This window comes from Myxine glutinosa, chromosome 4 (assembly GCF_964187855.1).
Source record: "Myxine glutinosa chromosome 4, kmMyxGlut1.1, whole genome shotgun sequence".
Lineage (NCBI taxonomy): Eukaryota > Metazoa > Chordata > Myxini > Myxiniformes > Myxinidae > Myxine > Myxine glutinosa.
In genome coordinates, this window is record NC_136264.1 from 85107084 (window position 1) to 85129340 (window position 22257).

At 48.4% G+C, this 22257-nt stretch overlaps 1 protein-coding gene across 1 annotated transcript in view; it reads right to left on the reverse strand.

Annotated features, from left to right (window-relative positions):
* The window catches only part of BYSL (bystin like), a 39063-nt gene that overhangs the window by 16339 nt on the left and 467 nt on the right, over positions 1–22257 (reverse strand). The window contains exon 1 of the mRNA XM_068112864.2: positions 22240–22257. This exon is cut by the window's right edge and continues 467 nt beyond it. Within this exon, the coding sequence (XP_067968965.1) occupies positions 22240–22257 (18 nt within the window). The remainder of the gene's footprint in view (positions 1–22239) is intronic.

The window sequence follows — 22257 nt, forward strand, 5'->3', positions numbered from 1 at the left end:
GGCTGTGGGATAACATTATTGGCTGAGGGCATGGCTGCGCCTCGAATGCAGTGACCCTGGCTAGTTTGGGTAGGAATTTGGTCAGGCTGCCGGCGATAGCTCACCTACTCTTCATGAACGACACCATGGGATCGTTAAGGTCCACCAACTAATGCCGGCAAATGGGACACCCGGGTTTAACGTCTATCCGAGGGACAGCACACACATTCATGAATTGTTCGGCCTGTGAAATAACGGGATGGCAGTTTATAGCTGGGTCGGGATTCAAACCCAGGCTAGACAGCTTAGAGGCGAATTGTGTGTACCTCTAGGCCAGGGGTCGGCAAGTAAGTTTGGCCTCGGGCCAATTTTTTTCTAAGCCACTAGGTGGCGGGCCAGAACATATTTAATGGCTAATTTAAGAAATTGTATGATAAAAAAATTTAACTGGAACTTGCAGTTACAGACCGCCTTCTAAGACATGCATGTGTGGGAGATGCAAAGATTGGATTTCCATATTGTAAATAATAAATGTGTACCATTTTAATTTTGAGGACTGACTGCTTCTCTGTTACGCACGACACATCATCACCTGGACTGACCATTTAGCAGAGCCAGCTTATTCTAATAATTGTTTGGCATACTTTTACCCTTAGTATTATTCACTGTAAAATGTGAGTGTTAATTTAATTCTGAGAGTGAACAAATGGACCCTCTAGGGTCCATTTGTTCACTCTCAGAGTTAAATGAACACTCGGATTTTACTGTGTTCATTGGCCTCAGTGACTCCGCTCCTCCCACACATACAACGTAGCATTATTATTGTCTTGATTGTTTGCGCGCTGAGGGTACGCTATTACGTTGTCTGCAGCCTACTTGAGTGTGAAGTTAGCTAAACATTTAACCTGGTAGCTAGCAAAAGAAAAATGTGTCAGGACTTCTGTCTGATCGCTTTTATATGTGTTCGTTGTTCTGTCTGGTGAGGTGTGTGTGTGAGTGTGGTGTGACCACGTGTGTTTGTTTATGTTTCTGTCACCATGTGCGTCTTGGCTCTGCCTAACTCTGTTTCTCCTGTCATTGTTGGCTACTCCCACATTCCGTTCAATCTCCCCCATGCAATTCCTTTCAATCTTCCCCGTGCATTCCATGTCCAATCACACGTCTGCCTCTCATTTGTTAATTGTTTGGTCTCAGCTATTTATGCGCCCTCATTCTGTCTGTTCCTTGCCAGATCGTGCCTGTGTTTCTACCGAGCCATTCCAGCGTTTTTTCCCGTATTGATTCCCCTATTGATAACCCGTACCTGTTTTCCGACTACGTTTCTGCTTGCTCTGCTACATTACCTGTGCCCGTGTTTGACCCTGTTTGTCCCTGTAATACGTTTGCTTTCCGCCTGGATTTCCGAACTCTGCCTGTCTCTGGATTATTCTATTGCCTGCTGATTTGGACCCCGTTTGCTGGCGATAGAACTTTGACTGTGCCCCGGCTCTGAGTTTTGGATTACGGATTTACATTTACTGCTGTGATTTTCTGTTTGTTTATTGATTTATTGACTCCCTTGAATTTTTCCTGACAAAATGTCATTATACAAAAGTCTAAAGAGGAAAGTTGACAGTGAAAACAGGACATTCAAAGAAGAATGGAAAGAGAGCTATGCGTTAATCCTACCTAGTTTCCTCAACGCTAAGCCGTTGTGTCTTATCTGCAACGAAGTTGTCGCTGCTTGCAAGGAATATAACATTAAACGGCACCACGAGACGAAGCATGGCACCTTCAAAGTGGCTTTTCCGCTCCAGTCAGAGGCACGAAAGCGCAAAATTGATGCACTGACAGCAAGCTATGCGCACAGCAGCAGGATACTAGTGTGAGGCCTCACATCCCAACAGAAAGTGACAAGTGCGTCCCTAAAGGCATCTTGGGTGCTCACATGGCACAACTGATGCAGAGGTTCACTGATGCAGAGGTTTTCAAGGAGGTTATGGTGACAGTTTTGGAGGAACTGACAACCGACAAGTCGATGGATGGTATCTTTGCCTCAGTGAAACAGGTGGCCCTCTCTGCGAGGTCCGCTACCCGCCGCATAGAGGCACTGTCGGATGCTGTGCAGGGAGTTATTATCGAGTGTCTCAGTCAGGCCAATTACTTTTCCCTAGCCATTGACGAGAGCACTGACAACACAGATGTAGCCCAGTTGTGTGTCTATGTTAGATATTTTGATAGAAAAGTGTTCAGGGAAAAGCTGCTGTCTCTTTTCCCATTAGAAGGGCACACCACTGGGGACATTATATTTACTAAACTGGAAGAGTTGTTTTGGCTTCATTCATTGTCATTTGAGAAGATTAACCTAATCGTGACAGATGGGGCTCCTGCTATGGTGGGAAAGCGCAGAGGTCTGGTGAGTAGGTTGAAGGAGCTCACCCCCCAAATGCATGGGCTGCATTACCTCATCCACCAGAGTGTCCTTTGTGCCAGACTCAGTGGTGAGCTAAAGGAAGTTATGGATAAAGTGATGCGTGTCATTAATTTTGTCAGGGGTACATCAAGCACCCAGCATCGCCTTTTCTGACAACTTGTGGCTGAGTCAGAAGAGGCCACCCACGATGACCTGCTGCTACATAATTACGTGCGCTGGTTGAGCTAAGGTAAAGCATTGGACCGCTTCTGTGCGCTACTGGATGAGGTCAAGGCGATCCTTAGATTGAGCAAGATTAGGGCAGCAGCTGACCACCTTGCCCTTTTGGGAGACGAAAAGTTCATGTCCAATGTTGCCTTTTTAGCGGATATATTTGGCCACCTAAACAAGCTTAACCTACAGCTACAGGGGAGAGGCAAAACCATAGTCGACATGGTTCAAAAGCTCGAATCATTCACGAGGAAGCTGGAGTTGTTAGAGTCAGACATATCAACTGGCAGGCTCCTACATTTCAGCACACTAAAAACACAGGCACCGGGACAAGTGGCAGAGTTGATGGTGGACTTCATCAAGCAGCTACAGGTCAACTTCACTTCAAGGTTTGAGGACTACTCTATCTCAAAGGACATCATTGCCTTTGTACGTGACCCTCTCACAGTCCGACCAAGTGGAGACTTCTCCTCCCTGGCGAAAAAAAATGATACCCTCTTTGGATGAGGCTGCATTACAAATGGAGTTAATTGATTTCCAAACAACCTCCCTGGTCAGCGATGCGCTCAGAAGTGCGGAGTCGGTGAGTGCCTTTTGGGTGGCATGCTCAGAGGAGTACAGCATGATCAAGAGACTCGCATTTTATGTGCTCACAATGTTCTGTTCCCTTCCACCCATACATGCGAGTCGTCCTTTTCATCAATGAATGCGTTAAAGACGCACGAGAGGAATCGATTGACGAATAAAAACCTGGAGAACTGCCTGCGGATCAAAGTGACGTCCATATCACCAGACATCCAAAAAATTGTGACCGATGGAAGATGCCAGTTTTCACATTAAGTGAGTTGTCGTTGGCTTGCGTATTTAATAGCCAAGTTGTATTTTGAATTTAGTTAATGAATGGCGCATTCTAATTCGTATCCCTAATGTTTGAATTTTATATCCTAAAAATTTTTCGTATAAAATTCGTATCCTAAAAATAAAGTTTGAATGATTAACTGAACTGGTGTTATTTTTTTCATACCACACACCGCATGTCGGCTATTTCAGCACAAGGCGCTGTCCACATCCTACTTAATGACTCCACTATGAGGGGTTCAGCATCACAGTGCAGCCCGCTGCCTGTTTCGTGATTGTCTGTGCCTGTCATTCGTATAATAAGCATTTTTCAGGTGGGGGTAGAATCTCTATTTGGACATATATAGCCTATATGTGAGACTGTCCAATATTGTAAGAAAAAAAAAAATTATATATATATATATATATACATATATACATATATACATATATATATATATATATATATATATATATATATATATATATATACATATATACTGTGTATATATATATATATATATATATATATATATATATATATATATATATATATATATATATATATATATCATTGAAAAAAAAAAAAATTATATATATATATATATATATATATATATATATATATATATATATATATATATATATATATATATATATCATTCAAATATATATATATTGTTGCGAATATGGAATTTGGCCTCCATATCCGCTTGTAAATATTCCCCTATTTTCTCCAATACTCCCCAACTTTCCCCAATCCCCCATTCCCTAGTCCCATTGCATGTAAATAACAATCAGTAGAGCCGACCTTCCCCTTATTCCCCCATTAAATGTCGTGCCCAGGTCCACCGCACCACACGTAGACAACTTTCGGACATCTTCCTAGTTATTCTTATTCTATGTCAGTTAAGGCCTCGTCTCCATTAATTATGACTCTTCGTTGCACCAGAATGTGATTATATGGCATCAGTAGTGAGTTTAGGACCTTTCCCATACCTCCTTCCATCTTCTTCCCCAACAATTACAACAACAACAGAGGAGATGGCGGCGGAGCGGGGGAGGATGCGTCCTCACACCGGCTCGATTAGCGCCATAGACCATGCGCTCCACGGGGTTACCACGAAGGGGCTCCTTGTCAGCTCCTCGTCAAGGGCGGAGCCTGGTAAACCCCCCCGCACGCACCCAATGAGAAGCAACGTGCCGATTCCACGAGGCGGAGCTAACGAGCCGAGGGCGTGTCACTCCCCGCCGGATATACGCGGCCCCGCGCCGGATGTGACGTGAGATGCGCACCCAGCTTGGAGAAGGAAAGCCACCTGCGAGCGCTGAGTCAGATGCGCCTGAACTACGGAGAGCAGAGGAAGCCACCGCCACCCCCAGCGCGACGATACCTCCCCGCATCTTTGGACCGGACCGGACCGTACTGGACCCTGCTTTGAGCCAAGAGTGCACCTTGAGCCATCGATACCCGCTGTCCTTTTCATCAACCCCCGTGTGAGTCAGCCTTGTCCCGTTTGTCTGTCGTCTGTCCGGGGTTAATATAAGAGTGTGTCTAAGTGCTTGTCTTTCTATGCTGTCCCTCTTGTAGTTGTAATCTAACCTTCCGCCTTAATATAACCTCCTCCGGAGGTCTTGAGAACTGAACCCCTGGTGTCGTATTGTGTTATTGTAATCCAGCCGGGTGTCTTCTTTTTCTTATTGAGCCAGCATCGCGCGGCTTCGTCAACGTTCGAGTACAATCGGGTAATTTGTGCGGACACGACGGCCATTCCGCTCGGCCCACCTTAACATCAAAGTCGTGTCTGTAACAATTGGTTGTCAGGAGTTGGATTCGAACCTGGGACTAAATTTATTTAGCCCAAATTTTGGACACCAATTGTGTTAGTACGGTAACAATTGGTGTCGAGGAGTGAGATTCGGACCCGGGACTAAATTAGTTAGGCCCAAATTTTGGGAGGGAAAATCGAGCCGGAGCGCGGTTACTGCGCTCGACGAAATTATAACAGCAAAATTTGGATTGGTGTTACGAAACTCGAATTTTGAAAGTCGCGCTATGGCGGATCAAGACGGCTGGGGTCCGGTAGGGGAGAGTGAAGCAGGGTCGGTCCAGGACCAAATTGAGGGACGCGAGGAGAGCGAAGCAGTGAGGGCGGCAGGGTCGCAAAATAGCGTTGTCACGCACGAGGTGGCCACGGCGTCCACGCCCGCGGCAGCGCCCCTGGTGGATTCGAACCTTTTCCTCCTGCAAATGAGGGCCCTTATGGAACAAATGGTGGGAATGAGGGCTGATAGTGAGCGGTTGGGAAACCAAATGGGGGTAATGAGGGACGAAGCGAGGGGTACCGGTGAGGAGTTAGACAAGAAATTTGGGAAGTTAGACAAAAATTTTGAGGGGTTAGACAACGGGATAAAAGAGATAAAGAATGGGTTAATGGGGGTAGAAAACAGAATGGCCGCTCAAGAAAATCAAATGGAAGGGATGCAAAAGGGGTTAGAGGGGGTAGAAAATAGAATGGCTGCCCAGGAGAATCAGATAGAGGGAGTGAAAAGTGGGTTAGAGGGGTTAGAAAACAGTATGGAAGGCAAATTGAGGGACATGAGGGACCAAGCGGAAAGGGAAGTTAACCAAATGGGGCAGCAGATAGAGGGGGTCAGAATGGGGGTAGAAACCAAACTGGATGCTCACAGGGAGGAAATGGAGCAGATGAGGGTGGCATCTGGGCAGGAGATGCAAGTGATGGGAGGGGAGATCAGAAGAGGAGTGAGTGAGGAGGTCGGAGGAGTGCGCGAGGAGGTGAGGCACTGTGAGGAGCACATGGAAAAGGAGGTGAGAAAGGGGACTGTAAAGTTACAAGGGGGCATAGAGGACCTGACGCAGGAGGTGGAACAGCTGACGGAGGGACAAAAAGGACTAACGGAGCAGGTTCAAAGGAACACTGCAGTATTAGGAGGTTTAAAAGCGACACAAAACGACATAAAAAACGACTTAATAGCGACAAAGAGGGAATGTCAGATGGTACGTGAGGGACTGACAACGAGGTTGGACGAGGTGATAGAGGTAATGGAGACGAAGGACCGGCAGGTGAGGACGCACATGGAAACGGTCAAGGTAGCCTTGGAGGACGAGCTTGAGGAGACGTACCGGGGAATAAAAGAGGTGAGGCAGAAATTAGAAGAAGTGGAAGAAGGGGTGAGCGAAATTAAGAAGCGACGGAGAGGGGATAACAAAGAGATAAAAGAGGAGATAAAAGAATTGGTCCAAAGTCTGTGTTTGGATCGTGATGTGCTCGTTAACCGGATGAGGGATTCGCAGGTGATGGAGGAGAAGCGAAGAGGAAGAGGACCCGGTGTAAGTGGTGACCAATATGGTCGTGCGTATGATGCGCCAGGTGATTTAAGAGGCTTGGGGGTCGAGATAGACCCGGGTGTTCGTGAGAGGCCGTTGGTGAAGTGTGCGACAGGTCTGGTGTGCGAAAATGGAGGTGTGCAAGAAAGTCCGACTCTGGGGTGTGTGAGGAAAAAGTGCGTGCCAAGGAGTGAGTGTGCTGGCGAGAGTGAGTCGGTCGTAGCGCGTGTGCGAGGGAGCACATGGAAGCGTGGTGTGGTGAGTGTTACAGAGGGTGTGACGGGAGAGTGTGCGCGAGAAAGGTGTGTGACGGACAGGTGCATGAGGAAAGAGTGCGCTGTCAGAAGTAAGGAAGAGTGTCCACCTGTGGTGAGTGTTACAGAGGGTGTAACGGGAGAGTGTGCGCGAGAAAGGTGTGTGACGGACAGGTGCATGAGGAAAGAGTGCGCTGTCAGAAGTAAGGAAGAGTGTCCACCTGTGGTGAGTGTTACAGAGGGTGTGACGGGAGAGTGTGCGCGAGAAAGGTGTGTGACGGACAGGTGCATGAGGAAAGAGTGCGCTGTCAGAAGTAAGGAAGAGTGTCCACCTGTGGTGAGTGTTACAGAGGGTGTAACGGGAGAGTGTGCGCGAGAAAGGTGTGTGACGGACAGGTGCATGAGGAAAGAGTGCGCTGTCAGAAGTAAGGAAGAGTGTCCACCTGTGGTGAGTGTTACAGAGGGTGTAACGGGAGAGTGTGCGCGAGAAAGGTGTGTGACGGACAGGTGCACGAGGAAAGAGTGCGCTGTCAAGAGTAAGGGTGAGTGCGTTGTCAAGAGTGGTGGTGAGAGTATTGAGAGTGACAAGGAGAGTGAGTTGGTTGTGACAGGTGAGCGAGGATGGACACCTGGGATGGAAGGATGCACACCTGGAATGGTAGAGCGTGAGTGGGAATGCACGCTGGAGTTGGTGGTGAGGCACATGGTTGGGTGTGCGAATGAGGGCACACCTGTGATTGTCACAGAGGAGGTGACCGAGGAGGGGGCGCGAAGCGGTGTATTGGTGAGGTGTGCGAGCAACGAATGTGTGCCAAAGTGTTCGGTGGTCAGGTGTGTGACCAAGGCTGTGAGTGGAATGGGTGTACCTGGGTGTGTAAGGAAGGGTACGAGGAGCATGGGCACAGCTGGATGTGTGAGCAAGGAACGGGCTGCGGGGTGTAAGCGTCCAGGTGAAGCATCGACGTTACACGGGTTAGAGGTTAGAGCGACTTTTAGCCGAAGCAGGCCCTCGGTGCGTGCCGGGCCTCGCTTTGAACGGCCGTGTCCAGGCTCCACTAGGCGGAGCTGGCAGCCCGATAGAAAGGGTCGTCATGGCGACCACCTTTTGGTGAGACGTGCCGGCAGGTCGAGATCGGGACATTGGATGGCTCCACGCCGAGGTGATGCGTGGGATCTCGGCCCGGGTAAGCCCCCGTCCCTGCACCGAGTGCCGGACGCATCCAGCCGCTGGCACAAAACAACCAGCATCCATTGCTTGGCTTTACGAAGCCGGGCTTTGGACAGGGATTGGCGCACCGAGAGGTATTAGTGAGTCGACTGGGTGATGAGGTTAGTGTTTTGGACCCAAAATCAGAGAAAAACAAAATTTGATGATTGGCAAGGGATTGGCAGTAGTGATTGGCAGATGATGGGCAGTGATTGGCAAATTTTTAATTTGTTGCAATTTGATGTGCGAAATTGGTAGTGAGAGACCCCCGATGTGGTGGGATGGCAAATCCACCATCCTTCCCATGGGGGGGCAAAGGAGCAATAGCTTATGGGGTGTATGGCAGTGAAAACTAGCCCGGGTGGGTTAGGATATTGTGTGTAGGGATCTAGAAGATGACATTAGGTAACGTTAAGATTAGTTAGTGACTGATACCTGTAGTGGGGACGCAGGTAGATTAGTGTGGATTATAATGACGAGGGAGCGCAATAGTTAAAGGGACGACTGGGAAGCGCAAGTTTCAGAAGGGAGTAGTTAGCTGAGATGATGCCGTGTTTGTAAGAATTGAACAGGTGTGATTGCACAGGTGTGCAACTGGACAGGTGTGTGGAGCAGTGTATGAGTAGTGAGTGTGTGGATCAGCGCGAATGCGCTTGGGGAGAGAAGGGTGCAGGTGGCACCAGGTGTGAGAGCACAGGTGTGCAGGTACAGGTGTGTGGAGAGAGTTGGAGTGAGTGGTACGGAGTGGTGTGCATGGTGCGAAGGTGTGGATGGGGGAAGAGTGGACCCCCATCACGGATACCCGGGGCGGGTAGTGTAAGTGTTAGGTAGGGGGTGCAGGTAAATTGTGGTTGGATATTGGCATTTGTGGTGCGGTGGCAGAATGGTGTTGTGGATGGGTGCATTAGTGTTGTGGAAATGGCTGGGCGTGTAGCCTGTTAGTGTGTGTAGTTGGTTGGGCACTCCACCACTGTGAGGATGTCGGCTAGGTGAGGCCGCAGGTGGGCTCTGGGAGCCGGTAGTTGTGAGTGGGTGCCTGAGGATCCCGGGTGTGGATCGGGCAGCCCAGTGCCAGAGAGGGCACCGAGTGGGGAGAGTGCCAGAGGGCCTTCCCCAGGTAGTTAGGTTAGGGTAAGGAGCAGGTAAGCTCGGAGGCAACTGCAGTGGTGGAGGTGTGCAGGTGGGTAGACCCACTGGGAGAGGTACACGCCGCAGCCCAGAAATTGTGCGAGGGCACCGGGAGATGAATCGGGGGAGTGAGACCCCAAATTGAAGAGCACCACAGTTTGGCCAATGGGAATTGGTTTTTAGAACCCGTAGTGTAAGAGGGCCAATGGTTTGGCCGGAGAAAGACCCCGGGTAGTGTAAAGTTGTTAAAGTCATTTAGGAAATAGTTAGGATTGAAGAACCTGTCGCACCATACGCAGCCACTTACCTGTGGTGATGATGATGACTCCACACCTGTGTTTTCTTTGTTTTGTTGCAGGAGATGAATCGCTGTGTGGATTTGTGAGACGCATCACGACGTGGATGAGACATTGGGGTGATTCCATCTCTCCCTCCCTAGGAGGGACTGATGATGAATTGGTGATGGCAAATTTTGATGTTGAGTTGGAGATGGCAAATTTTGATGAGAGTTGAAAATGGCAAATTTGATTGGTTAGGAGGGAGAGAAGACGAATTTGGTATATGGGAGGAACGGGGAAGACAGTAGGGATGTTTGTTGATTTGTAAAGTAGATGTTTATGGGTAGTGTTGTGTTGTGTGGATACAGTAAGGGGTAAGGGAGGGGCCATGTAGGTTACCTGGTGGGGGGGGGCGTACGATAGGAACGTACCTGTCTCACCTGGTTCCCATGTGCCCCCAGTGTGCATCACCTTACATTGCGTGCACTTTTGCGCCCTTACCACCTTACTCACTTGTTTCTTCTTTTGTCTCCCACCTCCGAGGATCTGGCTTTGGGGTAGAGAGAGAGGAGAGAGAGGTGCTGGCTGCGCAGTTGTGGGCCTGCACTTTCGCTGTTTGCTGCCGGGATCGATACACCATATGGACCGCAATGTTTGTGGCCACCCACAATGGACCGCAGTTCGTTTGCGGCCAAGCACCACCCGGGGATGGACCTATGGGTCAACGTGGCACCTATGCCATAAAGGTGAACCACTGTTAATTAACACCAAGTGCACCACAAGAAGAGCAAGAGACACCTGCAGGGTTAGGGGTTGTCGAATTTATTTTTATTCCAATGAACAATGGTGACTGCACCGATTGGTGGTGGGGTGGTGCTGTTGATGCTCGGGAAGGGTGCTCTGCACGTTATTAAAGGCCGTCGGCCACAGAGCACTCGTGGGTTGGTGTATCGATGTTGGCAAGCGCGCTCTCTCTCTATGCATAACATCTGCATGTGTCCCTCCAAAAACAGGTCCTGGATCGTAGTGTAAATAGCAGCGTAGTCTTGTAAATAATGCTCCCTACCGGCTGTATGTTTAGTTTGAGAATTCTTTCCGGATTCGGTTATCCTGTGGGTGTGTTTCTGTGAGGAGAAGGGTGCAACGTCGCAGGGGGACATATTTACTCATTTGTGAATATCTGTAAAACTGTCGCACTCAGGGTAGAGTTAATAGTAGAGGGAACTACATTGCGTGCCACACTAAAGTAGGTAAAAATTTATCGGGTCGGGACGCCCCGAGGGTAGAGAAGGGTGCAATGTTGCGAATATGGAATTTGGCCTCCATATCCGCTTGTAAATATTCCCCTATTTTCTCCAATACTCCCCAACTTTCCCCAATCCCCCATTCCCTAGTCCCATTGCATGTAAATAACAATCAGTAGAGCCGACCTTCCCCTTATTCCCCCATTAAATGTCGTGCCCAGGTCCACCGCACCACACGTAGACAACTTTCGGACATCTTCCTAGTTATTCTTATTCTATGTCAGTTAAGGCCTCGTCTCCATTAATTATGACTCTTCGTTGCACCAGAATGTGATTATATGGCATCAGTAGTGAGTTTAGGACCTTTCCCATACCTCCTTCCATCTTCTTCCCCAACAATTACAACAACAACAGAGGAGATGGCGGCGGAGCGGGGGAGGATGCGTCCTCACACCGGCTCGATTAGCGCCATAGACCATGCGCTCCACGGGGTTACCACGAAGGGGCTCCTTGTCAGCTCCTCGTCAAGGGCGGAGCCTGGTAAACCCCCCCGCACGCACCCAATGAGAAGCAACGTGCCGATTCCACGAGGCGGAGCTAACGAGCCGAGGGCGTGTCACTCCCCGCCGGATATACGCGGCCCCGCGCCGGATGTGACGTGAGATGCGCACCCAGCTTGGAGAAGGAAAGCCACCTGCGAGCGCTGAGTCAGATGCGCCTGAACTACGGAGAGCAGAGGAAGCCACCGCCACCCCCAGCGCGACGATACCTCCCCGCATCTTTGGACCGGACCGGACCGTACTGGACCCTGCTTTGAGCCAAGAGTGCACCTTGAGCCATCGATACCCGCTGTCCTTTTCATCAACCCCCGTGTGAGTCAGCCTTGTCCCGTTTGTCTGTCGTCTGTCCGGGGTTAATATAAGAGTGTGTCTAAGTGCTTGTCTTTCTATGCTGTCCCTCTTGTAGTTGTAATCTAACCTTCCGCCTTAATATAACCTCCTCCGGAGGTCTTGAGAACTGAACCCCTGGTGTCGTATTGTGTTATTGTAATCCAGCCGGGTGTCTTCTTTTTCTTATTGAGCCAGCATCGCGCGGCTTCGTCAACGTTCGAGTACAATCGGGTAATTTGTGCGGACACGACGGCCATTCCGCTCGGCCCACCTTAACATCAAAGTCGTGTCTGTAACAATATATATAATTATTTTTTATGATATAATTATTATATAATAATTATTATTATAATAATAATAATATTTATAATAATATATTATATAATATAATATAATAATAATTATATAATAATTAATTATAATTATAATTATTATATAATTATAATTATTATAATTATATATATATATATATATATAAAAAAATATATATATATATTTTTTTTCAGATTATCAAAATAATCTGCTGGGCCAGATATTATTGCTGGCGGGCCAATCTGGCCCGCGGGCCGCCTGTTGCCGACCTATGCTCCAGGCCACCCTGCCAGCAATAGTGTCATATAAACAAAGTGAAAGGGGTGTTAATATGAGAGTGACCATTTCAAGAGATTAAAGTGGGGGTGCTCAACATGTAAATCACAACCTGCACAGAATGTTTTTTTGAGGGAGGGGGTGGAAGGAGTGAAAGTGGGCCGCACATGCAGAGACCCAGGCACAGACACAGGTGCAAAATAACAGAGGGGTAGAGAGGGATGTGAGAGAGGGGGGTGGAGAGAGAGAGTGGGGAGGAAAGAGGGGGGAGGGAGGAGGGGAGAGTGAGGGGGGGAAAGAGAGGGGAGAGAGAGAGGGAAGAGAGGGGGGGAAGAGAGGAAAGAGAGGGGGGGGGGGGAAGAGAGAAAGAGAGGGGGGGGGGAAGAGGGGGAGAGAGAGGGTGCGAGAGGGGGCGAGAGAGGGAGAAATATTGTGGTAGGAGGAAAATATAAAAGAGAGATATACAGAGACAGGGAGGGAGAGAGATACAGAGGAGGAGAGATACAGAGAGAAAAAGAGAGACAAAGACAGTGAGGAATAAATAAAGAGAGATAAAAATAGAGATAAAGACAGAGTGGAACAAATAAATAGAGAGAGAAAAAGAGAGACAAAGACAGAAAGGAATAAATATATAGAGATAAAAAATGGAGATAAAGATAGACAGAGAGATTTAAAAAAATAGAGATAAAGATAGACAGAGATATAAAAATAGAGAAAGATAGACAGAGCGATAACTAGAGCTTCCAGGGAAGCAGAACTCAACTGAACTGACTGGACAACTTCACACACCAAGTTTGATCAAAATCCATAAATATTTGTGGACGTTAAAGTCTCAACGTTGTTTCGGAGCTGAAAACAATATGGCGGCCTATGGCGGCCATTTAATGACGGATCGGGTTGGAATGCAATAGCAACCTACCTTGTTTGGTAAGGGTTAAACATTCTAAGTTTGATCAAAATCCGTTAATATTTGTGGACGCTAGCGTTAACGTCGTTTTCATGACCAAAAACAAAATGGTCGCCGAAGTCTGCCATTTTTCAACGGATCGGGCTGAAATGTAATACCAACCTGGTCCTTGGGGTAAGGATGCTGCATGTCAAGTTTGATCAGAATCGGTTGATATTTGTGGACGCTGGAGTGTTGACGTCGAAAAGTTAACGGACGGACGACAGACGACAGACGAGGACGACAACGACGGACGCCGGAGGGTTCAGTATGTGATGAACTCAACTGGACGGTAGTCCAGTTGAGTTAAAAATAGAGATAAACATATGCAGAGAGATAAAATAGAGATAAAGATAGGCAGAGATATAAAAAATAGAGATAAAGATAGACAGAGATATAAAAATAGAGAAAGATAGACAGACCGATAAAAATAGAGATAAACATACACAGAGATAAAATAGAGATAAAGATAGACGGAGATATGAAAATAGAGATAAAGATAGACAGAGCGATAAAAATAGAGATAAACATATACAGAGAGATAAAATAGAGGTAAAGATAGAGAGATAAAGACAGAGAGGAATAAATAAATAGAGAGATTAAAATAGAGATAAAGACAGAGAGGAATAAATAAATAGAGAGATAAAAAGAGAGATAAAGACAGAGAGGAATAAATAAATAGAGAGATAAAAATAGAGATAAAGACAGAGAGGAATAAATAAATAGAGAGAGAGCAAAAGAGAGATAAAGACAAGAGGAATAAATAAATAGAGAGAGAGCAAAAGAGAGATAAAGTCAGAGAGGAATAAATAAATAGAGAGAGAGCAAAAGAGAGATAAAGACAGAGAGGAATAAATAAATAGAGAGAGAGCAAAAGAGAGATAAAGACAGAGGATTAAATAGAGAGATAAAAATAGAGATAAAGATAGACAGAGATAAAAATAGAGATAAAGATAGACAGAGAGATAAAGACAGAGGAATAAATAAATAGAGAGATAAAAATAGAGATAAGGATAGACAGAGAGATAAAAATAGAGATAAAGATAGACAGAGATAAAATAGAGGTGAAGATAGACAGAGAGATAAAATATAAAGGCAAAGATACAAAGAGAGATAAAAATAGAGATAAAGATAGACAGAGATATAAAATAGAGGTGAAGATAGACAGAGAGATAAAATAGAGATAAAGATAGACGGAGATATGAAAATATACATAAAGAGAGGCAGAGATATAAAAATAGAGATAAAGATAGACAGAGATATAAAAATAGAGATAAAGATAGACGGAGATATGAAAATAGAGATAAAGATAGACAGAGATATAAAAATAGAGATAAAGATAGACAGAGATAAAAAATAGAGATAAAGATAGACGGAGATATGAAAATAGAGACAAAGATAGACAGAGATATAAAAATAGAGATAAAAAAGCGGACTTCCGCTTCCGGTCCAGTATGAAGAGGACGCAGGCGTCACATGCTCGCCGCTTCTTCGACCGGGCCACTGTCAGTTGCTTGCTTTTTTGGTGGTCGTGCGGATTTTTTGGCCATTGAGTCTGCCCTCTGCATAGCCCCGGCTCTGCTCCCTGCTTCGCCTGCCCGGCTCTTTCGCCTGCTCGCTGTTTCCTCGGGCACGCTCTCATGGGTTGTGACCATCGCAGCGGTTTGGTGGCGGTTTCCCGCCGTGATCTAGATTTGTAGCGGCGGCGGTCGATTGCCGCTGCATTTGCCGCTTTGCCGTGATCAACCTTGGCCTCGTGATCGTCTCTTTGCTCCTGCCTGCCCTCTGCTTGGTCCCGGCTCTGCTCCTGGCTTCACCTACCTGGCTCCTTCGTTTCCTCGGGCCCGCTCCCGTGGGTTGGGACCATTGTTTCACCTCCTCAACCTTGGCCTCGTCTCGTCTCTCCGCTCCTGCCTGACATGGCTCTGCGGTACTCCGCCGCAAGGCTCCTTCTGCTCAATACCCGCTCCACCCCATCATGCATCTCTGCCATCAAATCAAATGGACTCCTGCGACGACCCAGGTACATTCACCGTGGCTCCGATCGTAAGTTTGTATATTTGCAATCAGGTCACTCCATCCCCGTCCTCTGGTCGGCTCAGCGCACTCTCACTCTTCGTCCCAGCGCACCTGGTCACAGCAACGCACACAATCGCACCTCCTGCCTACGAACCCTGGCTAAATCACCTGAATTCATCCCTGCTGTTCAAAACAACATCAAGCTCACCCTGTTCAACACCCGGTCCCTCAACAACAAATGCCTCATCCTGAACGACTACATCCTGGATAACAAACTGGACTTTCTCTGTCTCACCGAAACCTGGCAACAACCTCTGGACTACTACACACTCAACCTCACCACACCCAATGGATATTCCTACGTCAATAAACCACGCTCGGGGGGCTGAGGTGGTGGAATTGCCGTTATCCACCGTCAAGACACCAGGACCAGCCTCATCCCCATCGCCTCATCCTCAGCATTTGAACACCTGGCTTTTAAACTCTCTGGTCGCACACAGTCAGTCATGGCTGTCGTCTACCGCCCTCCCAAACCACACCCATCATTCCTGTCTGACTTCTCCTACTTTCTGACCCAGCTATGTTCCCTCTCCCCCTCAATCCTCCTCCTTGGTGATTTCAATATCCACATGGACTCCACTGACTCCACAATAACCACTGACTTCACTGATTTACTCACCTGCTTTAACCTCACTCAACATGTCGACTTTCCTACCCATATCCATGGTCACATTTTGGACCTTGTCTGCTCCACTGGATTAAATTTGCACCATCTCTCTGGCTCCGACCTCACCCTCTCTGACCACTTAGCTATCACTATGACCATCAACATCCCCACCCCAACACCAAGACCAAGACATTATCGCACTATCAACTTCCGTAAGCTAAACGCTCTTTCACCTACCTCATTCTCATCCACCCTCTCTGAAAAAATGTCCACTTCTCCCTTCGTTGACCTCCACACCTCTTCCGACCTCACTGACTACTACAACCACACTCTCTCCTCCTGCCTTGACCAGCTTGCGCCTGTAAAAACCAAAACAGTTTCTTTCACCCATTCTGCTCCCTGGTTTACCCTTGAACTCCGCCTGATGAAAACACGTGCTCACCAACTTGAAAGACTCCGCAATAAAACAGGTCTCACAGTTCACTCCCAAGCCTACAAGGACCACCTACAACACTACAAAGATGCCCTCTCCCGCGCCCGCTCCGCCTACTACTCTCAAATTATCCACTCTGGCTCCGGAAACCCAAAAGCACTCTTCTCGACAATAAACAAACTCCTCCGCCCCCTGAACACCACCACCCAGTCATTCACAGTAGACAACTGCATCTCCTTCCTCTCTTTCTTCCAACGCAAAATTGACAACATCTACAACAGCTTGACCACCGCCGCATCCACTCCCCCTCCAACCACCTGCCCCCCCTTGTCCTGCCATCCCCTGTCTCGGTTCTCCCCAATCTCCCCTACTGACCTCTCTGAACTCCTCATAGGAATGAAAACTGCCACCTGCACTCTTGACCCCATCCCCTCCAGCTTTGTCAAGGCCTCCCTCCCTGCTCTCTCTCCACTTATCATTGCAACAATAAACTCCTCCCTGTCTACAGGCATCGTCCCACCTTCCCTCAAAATTGCTGCTGTTACACCCATTCTAAAAAAACCTGGTCTAAACCCTGACACCCTAAACAACTTCAGACCCATCTCCAACCTACCCTTTCTGTCAAAAGTTTTGGAACACGCTGCAGCCACTCAACTCAAACATCACCTCTCTGCCAATAACCTGTATGAAACATTCCAATCCGGATCCGCTCCAATCACAGTACTGAAACTGCTCTCCTCAAAATCACCAACGACCTTCTCCTCTCCTCTGACGCTGGCAACCTCAACATTCTCGTCCTCCTCGACCTCAGCGCTGCCTTTGACACCATCGATCACACCATCCTCCTCACCCGACTTTAATCCACCTTTAACGTTACCGGCACTGCCCTCTCTTGGATTAAATCATACCTCTCTGACAGACGCCAGTTCATCTCCATCAATAACTGCAAATCCCCCACTGCTCCCCTCCCCCAAGGTGTCCCCCAAGGTTCAGTTCTTGGCCCCCTCCTCTTCATCCTTTACCTGTCCCCCCTCGGTCACTTAATCCGCCGTCATGGTCTCCAATTCCACTGCTTCGCCGATGACATCCAGCTTTTCATCTCCACCAAGTCCGTCTCCACCGACACCCACTCTATCCTGACAAACTGCATCACTGAAATAAAATCCTGGCTTCAAATCAACTTCCTCAAGCTTAACTGTGATAAATCTGAAATAATCATAATTGGCCCAAAAACGCTCACAAAATCCACCAATAACTTTGCCCTCAACATCGACGGTATCCCAGTATCCACCTCCCCTCACATCCGGAATCTTGGCGTCATCTTTGACCAAACCCTCTCCTTCGACAAATACACTAAACAGATCACAAAGTCAGCCTTCTTTCACCTGAAAAACATTGCCCGTCTCCGCTCATCCCTCTCCTCCACGGCTGCAGAAACCCTCATCCACGCCTTCATCACCTCCCGTCTGAACTACTGCAATAGCCTCCTCTATGGTTGACCCTAAAAAATCACCAATAAACTCCAATACATTCAGAACTCCGCTGCCCGTCTACTCACCCATTCCCGGACCCGTGACCACATCATCCCCGTCCTTTACAAGCTTCACTGGCTCCCCTCCCCCAGAGAATCCAGTACAAAATCCTCCTCTTGACATACAAAGCCCTCCATAACCTGGCCCCATCCTACCTGGCTGACCTCCTCTCCAGACACACTCCCACCCGCAACCTCCGCTCTGCTGGTACCAACCTCCTGACCCCCTCCATCCGGACCAAATTCAGATCCTGGGGGGACAGGGCCTTCTCCATCGCTGCCCCCACCCTCTGGAACTCACTACCTCACACCATCAGAGACTCCTCCTCACTCACCACATTCAAAACATCACTAAAGACCCACCTGTTCAACACTGCATTCAACATTCAACCCACAGCATTTAACCCCTGACTATCTCTTCTCCTTCTCCCTCCTTTTGCTTTAAATATTTCCCTATTGATTCTTGTCTTTTTGCAATTGTTGTTTTCATGTATTGTTATGCATTATGTTTTCCACTCTGTCAAAGCGCCTTTGGGCTTCTTGAAAAGCGCTATACAAAATAAATGAATTATTATTATTATTATAAAGATAGACGGAGATATGAAAATAGAGATAAAGATAGACAGAGATATAAAAATAGAGATAAAGATAGACAGAGATAAAAATATACATAAAGAGAGACAGAGATATAAAAATTGAGATAAAGATAGACGGAGATATGAAAATAGAGATAAAGATAGACAGATATAAAAATAGAGATAAAGATAGACAGAGATAAAAAATATACATAAAGAGAGACAGAGATATAAAAATAGAGATAAAGATAGACAGAGATAAAAAATATACATAAAGAGAGACAGAGATATAAAAATAGAGATAAAGATAGACGGAGATATGAAAATAGAGATAAAGATAGACAGAGATATAAAAAGAGATAAAGATAGACAGATATAAAAATAGAGATAAAGATAGACAGAGAAAAAAATATACATGAAGAGAGACAGAGATATAAAAATAGAGATAAAGATAGACAGAGATATAAAAATAGAGATAAAGATAGACAGAGATATAAAAATAGAGATAAAGATAGACAGAGATATAAAAATAGAGATAAAGATAGACAGAGATATAAAAATAGAGATAAACATAGACAGATATAAAAATAGAGATAAAGATAGACAGAGATAAAAAATATACATAAAGAGAGACAGATATAAAAATAGAGATAAAGATAGACAGAGATATAAAAATAGAGATAAAGATAGACAGAGATATAAAAATAGAGCTAAAGATAGACAGATATAAAAAGAGATAAAGATAGACAGTGATAAAATAGAGAAATAGAGATGAAGATAGAGAGAGGTTAAAAACATAGGGGAATACCCCTGCCGCTCATCTGGTAGAATAAACAGTATACTGCACCGAATAAAGGTATTTTAAACCAATTTCAATGGTTGCTAGAAGACAGGGCAGCATGTAGAATCACACGAACATAATCATGTCTTTAAACAAACAAACATAAAAAATACCTATTTTGGGGGGTCATATACCTCCTCAGACCCCAATTTTTGTAATGCCTTAAACAAACTTTGGTACATAGCGGGTGATGAAGGTTGTGGTGAAGTTTCATTGAAATAGTGTGTGTAGTTTGAGTAAAAAGTAAATTCCTATTTTGGGGGTCAAACCTGGATCCACTTAGACCCCGGTAAACCCCCTTAGACCACGATTTTTTTTTTTATGCCGTGAACAAACTTTAGTCACAACACAACAAATATCATTTGTGCCAAATTTGGTCGCAATCCCATCAGCGGTTTCGGAGAAGTTGCAAGTGTTTACAGACGGACGGATGGACTGACTGACTGACTGACTGACTGATTGACTGATTGACTGAAGGACAACACGCCATCACGTAAGCTCCTTTGAACTTCGTTCCAGGTGAGCTAAAAATAGAGATAAAGGTAGGGATAGAGACATAAAATTGAGAGAGAGATAAAGATAGAGGTAAATATAAAGACAGTGATAAATAGAGTCATGGGGTTGGGATGGAGAGGAGAGTCAGTCGCAGGGTGGGGGGAACAGCAGGTCATGGGGCGGGAGGGACAGGGGTGAAGGGGGTGAAGGGGACAGACAGACACAGGGCGGAGGGGACAAAGAGACACGGGGCAGAGGGAGCAGAGAGACACGGGGTGGAGGGGACAGAGAGACACGGGGCGGAGGGGACAGAGAGACACGGGGCGGAGGGGACAGAGACACACGGGGCGGAGGGGACAGAGAGACACGGGGCGGAGGGGACAGAGAGACACGGGGCGGAGGGGACAGAGAGACACGGGGCGGAGGGGACAGAGAGACATGGGGCGGAGCGGACAGAGAGACACGGGGCGGAGGGGGCAGAGAGTCAGGGGGTGGAAGGGACAGAGAGTCAGGGGGTGGAAGGGACAGAGAGTCAGGGGGTGGAAGGGACAGAGAGTCAGGGGATGGAAGGGACAGAGAGTCAGGGGGTGGAAGGGACAGAGAGTCAGGGGGTGGAAGGGACAGAGAGACATGGGGCGGAGGGGACAGAGAGTCAGGGGGTGGAAGGGACAGAGAGACACGGGGCGGAGGGGCCAGAGAGTCAGGGGGTGGAAGGGACAGAGAGTCAGGAGGTGGAAGGGACAGAGAGACATGGGGCGGAGGGGACAGAGAGTCAGGGGGTGGAAGGGACAGAGAGACACGGGGCGGAGGGGACAGAGAGACACGGGGCGGAGGGACCAGAGAGTCAGGAGGTGGAAGGGACAGAGAGTCAGGGGGTGGAAGGGACAGAGAGACATGGGGCGGAAGGGACAGAGAGACATGGGGCGGAGGGGACAGAGAGTCAGGGGGTGGAAGGGACAGAGAGACACGGGGCGGAGGGGACAGAGAGTCAGGAGGTGGAAGGGACAGAGAGTCAGGGGGTGGAAGGGACAGAGAGTCAGGGGGTGGAAGGGACAGAGAGACATGGGGCGGAGGGGACAGAGAGTCAGGGGGTGGAAGGGACAGAGAGACACGGGGCGGAGGGGACAGAGAGACACGGGGCGGAGGGGCCAGAGAGTCAGGAGGTGGAAGGGACAGAGAGTCAGGGGGTGGAAGGGACAGAGAGTCAGGGGGTGGAAGGGACAGAGAGACATGGGGCGGAGGGGACAGAGAGTCAGGGGGTGGAAGGGACAGAGAGACACGGGGCGGAGGGGACAGAGAGTCAGGGGGTGGAAGGGACAGAGAGACACGGGGCGGAGGGGACAGAGAGACACGGGGCGGAGGGGCCAGAGAGTCAGGAGGTGGAAGGGACAGAGAGTCAGGGGGTGGAAGGGACAGAGAGACATGGGGCGGAGGGGACAGAGAGTCAGGGGGTGGAAGGGACAGAGAGACACGAGGCGGAGGGGACAGAGAGACACGGGGCGGAGGGGCCAGAGAGTCAGGAGGTGGAAGGGACAGAGAGTCAGGGGGTGGAAGGGACAGAGAGTCAGGGGGTGGAAGGGACAGAGAGTCAGGGGGTGGAAGGGACAGAGAGTCAGGGGGTGGAAGGGACAGAGAGTCAGGGGATGGAAGGGACAGAGAGTCAGGGGGTGGAAGGGACAGAGAGACACGGGGTGGAGGGGACAGAGAGACACGGGGCGGAGGGGACAGAGAGTCAGGGGGTGGAAGGGACAGAGAGTCAGGGGGTGGAAGGGACAGAGAGACACGGGGCGGAGGGGACAGAGAGTCAGGGGGCGGAGGGGACAGAGAGTCGGGGCGGAGGGGACAGAGAGTCAGGGGGCGGAGGGGACAGAGAAACACGGGGCGGAGGGCCAGAGAGACACGGGGCCTAGGGGCCAAGGAGTCAGGGGGTGGAGGGGACAAAGAGTCAGGGGGTGGAGGGGACAGAGAGTCAGGGGGCGGAGGGGACAGAGAGTCAGAGGGCGGAGGGGACAGAGAGACACGGGGCCTAGGGGCCAGGGAGTCGAGGGGACAGAGAGTCAAGGGGGTGGAAGGGACAGGGAGTCAAGGGGGTGGAAGGGACAGGGAGTCAGGGGGTGGAAGGGACAGGGAGTCAGGGGGTGGAAGGGACAGGGAGTCAGGGGGTGGAAGGGACAGGGAGTCAGGGGGTGGAAGGGACAGGGAGTCAGGGGGTGGAAGGGACAGGGAGTCAGGGGGTGGAAGGGACAGGGAGTCAGGGGGTGGAAGGGACAGGGAGTCAGGGGGTGGAAGGGACAGGGAGTCAGGGGGTGGAAGGGACAGAGAGCCAGGGGGTGGAGGGGACAGAGAGGGATGTACCAAGAAAAGATGTTTTAT